The sequence below is a fragment of the Dipodomys ordii genome, unplaced genomic scaffold (assembly GCF_000151885.1).
Source record: "Dipodomys ordii isolate 6190 unplaced genomic scaffold, Dord_2.0 Scaffold38, whole genome shotgun sequence".
NCBI classification, from domain to species: domain Eukaryota; kingdom Metazoa; phylum Chordata; class Mammalia; order Rodentia; family Heteromyidae; genus Dipodomys; species Dipodomys ordii.
The window spans coordinates 11,149,671-11,154,018 of record NW_012267254.1 but is presented as its reverse complement, the minus strand read 5'-3'; the positions used below and the strand labels follow the sequence as shown (position 1 = coordinate 11,154,018).

General features: G+C 35.6%; 1 protein-coding gene across 1 annotated transcript in view; it reads right to left on the bottom strand.

The window, feature by feature from the left end:
- Thoc2 (THO complex 2) overlaps nucleotides 1-4,348 on the bottom strand; it is a 146,066-nt gene that overhangs the window by 70,698 nt on the left and 71,020 nt on the right. The window contains exons 20-22 of the mRNA XM_013018075.1: nucleotides 2,865-2,899; nucleotides 2,390-2,507; nucleotides 610-789 (exon numbers count right to left, since the gene is read on the bottom strand). Coding sequence (XP_012873529.1) covers nucleotides 610-789; nucleotides 2,390-2,507; nucleotides 2,865-2,899 — 333 coding nt within the window. The remainder of the gene's footprint in view (nucleotides 1-609; nucleotides 790-2,389; nucleotides 2,508-2,864; nucleotides 2,900-4,348) is intronic.

Sequence of the window (4,348 nt, the reverse complement as noted above, 5' to 3'; positions counted from 1 at the left end):
AACCAAAGGAGGAGGCTGCAATGCTTGGTAAGAAATGTACGCATTATCCTGCCCATGTAATTGTAACCCCTCTGTACAGTATGTTCACAAATAAAAAATAAATAAATAAATAAAGCCAGCCCGAGCAGGAAAGTCAAAAAAATAAATAAATAAATAAATAATAAAAAAAATAAAAACGAACTTTACAACTTGGGGTGGGGGAGGGAGGATTTGGGGAGCTGGGGAGGGAAGGGATCGTAGGGGAAAAACAAAGGAGGGGATAATGATGCTCTATAGAAAATGTACTCATTATCTTACTTGTGTAACTGTAATCTCTCTGTACAGTATTTTTACAATAAAAACATTAAAAAAGAAATTACAGATTTCTGGAGATCAGGAACAAAAGAAAATAAACAAGCTGAATTTGAAGGAATTTGATTATGTACAAAAACACTCCAACAATTTTTAAATACTGTAATTTATGCATAAAAAGGTGGCAGTCTTTGACATTAGAGCTGTTCCATGCTCATATAGTATGCAAAAGTGGTATTTCTTCAAATTATATCACATTTTCCATTTCCTTTTATCAGGATTAAAAACTATATCAATAGAAAGTCTACTTTAACTTACCTGGTCATATAGTTTTCCAACAAGTTTCAAATGTTTCTCTCCACCCTCTTGAAAGATTACCCCATTCCTTTGCTGAGCCATAAGCAAACAAAGAGGAAGAGCAAGATCATGATCTAATAGGGCATCTTTTAATCTCTGAGAAGATTTTTTAGTGTTTCTGATCTGGCCAAAATAACCACCCTGCATAAGAGAAGACAAAATTTTACTGGTTTATAGTATGCAGCCCATGTTATCTGACTTAAAGAGGACATTGTAAAAAAAAAAAAAAAAAGCTGAGTTGTGATCTTAAAATAAAAATTGCTCTATTCTACATTTCTTCTCCTTCAATTACTTATTTTAATAACATTATTATTGAGTATACTCTGTCCTAAATGTTTAAGTTTCCATCTGCTAACTTATAGTCTCTTAAAAGGATTGTTTTCAATGTAGATGAGCTTTAATAAAGTATATTAAAATATATATCACTAAGAATAGCAAATACCAAGCTGAGAGCCAGTGACTCACACCTATAATTCTAGCTACTCAGGAGGCTGAGATCTGAAGATGGGGATTCAAAGCCAGCCCCGGCAGGAACGTCCATGAGACTCTTATTTGCAATTAACAACCAAAAAACCAGAAGTGGCACTATGGCTCAGTGGTAGCGCTCTCGCCTTGAGCTAAAGAGCTGAGGGACGGCACCGAAGCCCAAAGTTCAAGACCCACGAACAACAACAAAAAAAAGAAACAACATAGGATACTAAATACCACAGAAGATCTACCATTAATTTTTAGCACAACTATGTAACTTCTTGGCCTGTATATACTTTTAGATTACTAAAAGGGTTTATTAACTAGTATATCTCAATTTTTAAATGGATGGTTTGTGTGGTTTTTACATGTAGCATCAAGTACTTATTTATATACTGTTTACTCTTTACTTATGACCATGCATTATATAACCCCATTTATTATACGTGACTTGCAGAAGTTATTTGAAACAACAAACAATAACAAATCTATACATTTTATTTTTTCCTAGACATACATATTATGATAGGTAATTTACAAATGAGGCACATTAATAACAATTATAATAGTATATTGTATTTAAAAAGTTATGTGAGGGCTAGGAATGTGGTTCGGGGTAGAGTGCTTGCCTAGCATGCATGAAGCACTGGGTTTCATTCCTCAGTACCACATACACAGAAAAAGCCAGAAGTGGCGATGTGGCTCAAGTGGTAGAGTGCTAGCCTTTAGCAAAAAGAAGCTCAGGGACAGTGCCTAGACCCTGAGTTCAAGCCCCAGGACTTGCAAAAAAAAAATTATGTGCATGTGGTCATATTCTCTCTCAAAATACCTTATTGTCCTGTCCTCACTTTTCCTAGGATGATTTCATATAACACACCATGAAGGACATAGGCACTGTGATGCACCATCATAAGGCTACTGACTTACTGTACAAGTTATTTGAATACAAGTATACCAAAATATAGTTTGCTAACCAAATACATCAATCTGATAACCAAAACAGCAGATATATAGGATAGATATGTTGGTCAAAATGATGACTCATATTCTAAGCAAGAGTAAGTAGGAAGGCATAAGATCTCATCATGCTATACAGAATGGACCTCAAATAAAAGTTATGGTCTACTTCTGCATTTTCTCATTTAAGATTTTGGAAACATGGTTGATCATGAGTAACTGGAATTTTTGAAAAGTAAAGCCATGGGAAATGAGGAACCAGTGTACATCTTAAATCTAAAAACTCAAGAAACAACAAAAAAAAAAGCAATCTGACCTCAGCTTTGAGCTGCTCCCCACCAGTCATGGCCTCTAGTTGCTCCATTGTCATTTCTTCTGTAATTTCAATTCCTGCCATTTTCTGTACCACTTCTTTCAGTATAAGCAGATCAAAACTATTAGAAAAAATAATTAGAAATAATCTAATTAAAGCTTAAATAATCTAGTTAAAGCTTAAAATAGAAAAGTAACCATACATTATAATATATTGAAACACCTTCATTCTTTAAATATAATTATAGGGGGGGGGAGGGCTAATGTGATTTTTAAGAAAAAATTGCATTCCCAGGACTACCTTAAGAGTATCCTAAAAAGCACTCATGCTTACCATTTACTTTCATTTACTACTATTGCATGCTTGTATTTACATTCATTTACTACTTACTAGCTTACAAACACAAAAATACAGTATATATGCTAAACCTCAACTTCACCTATTTTAACATTTTTATTACTTGTTTTAATTTACTTACTTTGTAATTTTGCCCCCCTTATTCCATATTCCTCCCTTCAACACACATAGACACAGAGATAGTTTGAATATGAAATGTCTCCAACAAGGTCATATGTTGAAAGTTTGGTGGTACCACGAAGTTCTGGAAACTTTCAGTAATGAGTTCTAGCTACAGGAAGTGGGTGAAAGGCTTCATGGTCCTGGAATCTGTATCTTGCCACTGGTCCCTTCCTTGCTCACTCCTTGCTTCCTTCCACCATGTTCTACTTCACTATGAGCTCTGAAACAATGCAGCTAGCCAACTATGAACTGAAACCTCTGAAATCCTAAATCACAATATTCTTTTCTTCTTTTTAAGTTTTTTCCTAAGAAATTTATCACACAACAAGAAACTAACATGCATACAAACAACCTTTTTAAGTATCTGGGGGTAAATTATTTAAATCATGGCCTCTACTTTCTGGAATTCCTAAAAATGAATCCCAAAGCAGGGCACTGGTGATACAGGCCTATAATCCTAGCTGCTCAGGAGGCTGAGATCTGAGGATCATAGTTCAAAGCCAGCTTATTCAAGAGACTCTTATCCACAATAAATCACCCAAAAGCCAGAAGTTGTGCTGTGGCTCAAGTGGTCAGTAATAGCCTTGAGTGAAAAAGCTCAAGGACCATACGTACCACTTTAGGCCTGAGTCCAAGCCCCAGGACCAGCAAAAAAAATTTAAAAAACCCTAAGAATAGAGCTATTATGTCATACAAGCACAGCACCATTATCAATTTTAGTAATTAAGGTTTAATCTATAATTTATACTGCATTTTTATAAAACCATAATGTTCTTCACATTGTCATTCTCCTCAAACAGCAAATATATTTCTAATAGCAAAGAGCCATCTCTGTAAACAATCCTATTACTAAAATTAAAGCTGTAGAATAGTCACAACCATATAGAAAAAAGGAAAGGAAAATGCAAGGGAAAGGGAAGCTCCAAATTTTGACATCTAAGCCCAAGATAGTACTTATTTAGCCAACCCTAAGCACATTAGAAATGTGTCAACATGTTTCAATAACAGTCTTGCTACATAGCTAACCTCAAACTTGTGATATTCCTATGGTAGCCTCCTAAATCCTGAGATTATAGTTATGCAGAGCAATACCTGGCTTAGCAAGTATCAATTCTCACTGACTCATGCCTGTAATCCTGATTTACTCAGGAGGATGAGATCTGCCAATCCAGGCAATGAGACCCCTTATCTAAAGCTAGAAATGGCACTGTAGCTAAAAGTGGTAAAGCACTAGCCTTGAGCAAAAAAACAGCCCAAAATGAAAAATCAATGGAAATAACTCTTGTGACTTCTAAAATTTTCAAAACAGGGGCTGAGAAGGTGGCTCAGTGGTAGACCACTTGCCTCACATGCATGAGGCCCTGGGTTCGATTCCTCAGTACCACATAAGCAAAAAGAAAAAAGCCGGAAGTGGTGCTGTGGCTCAAGTGGTAGAGCGCTAGC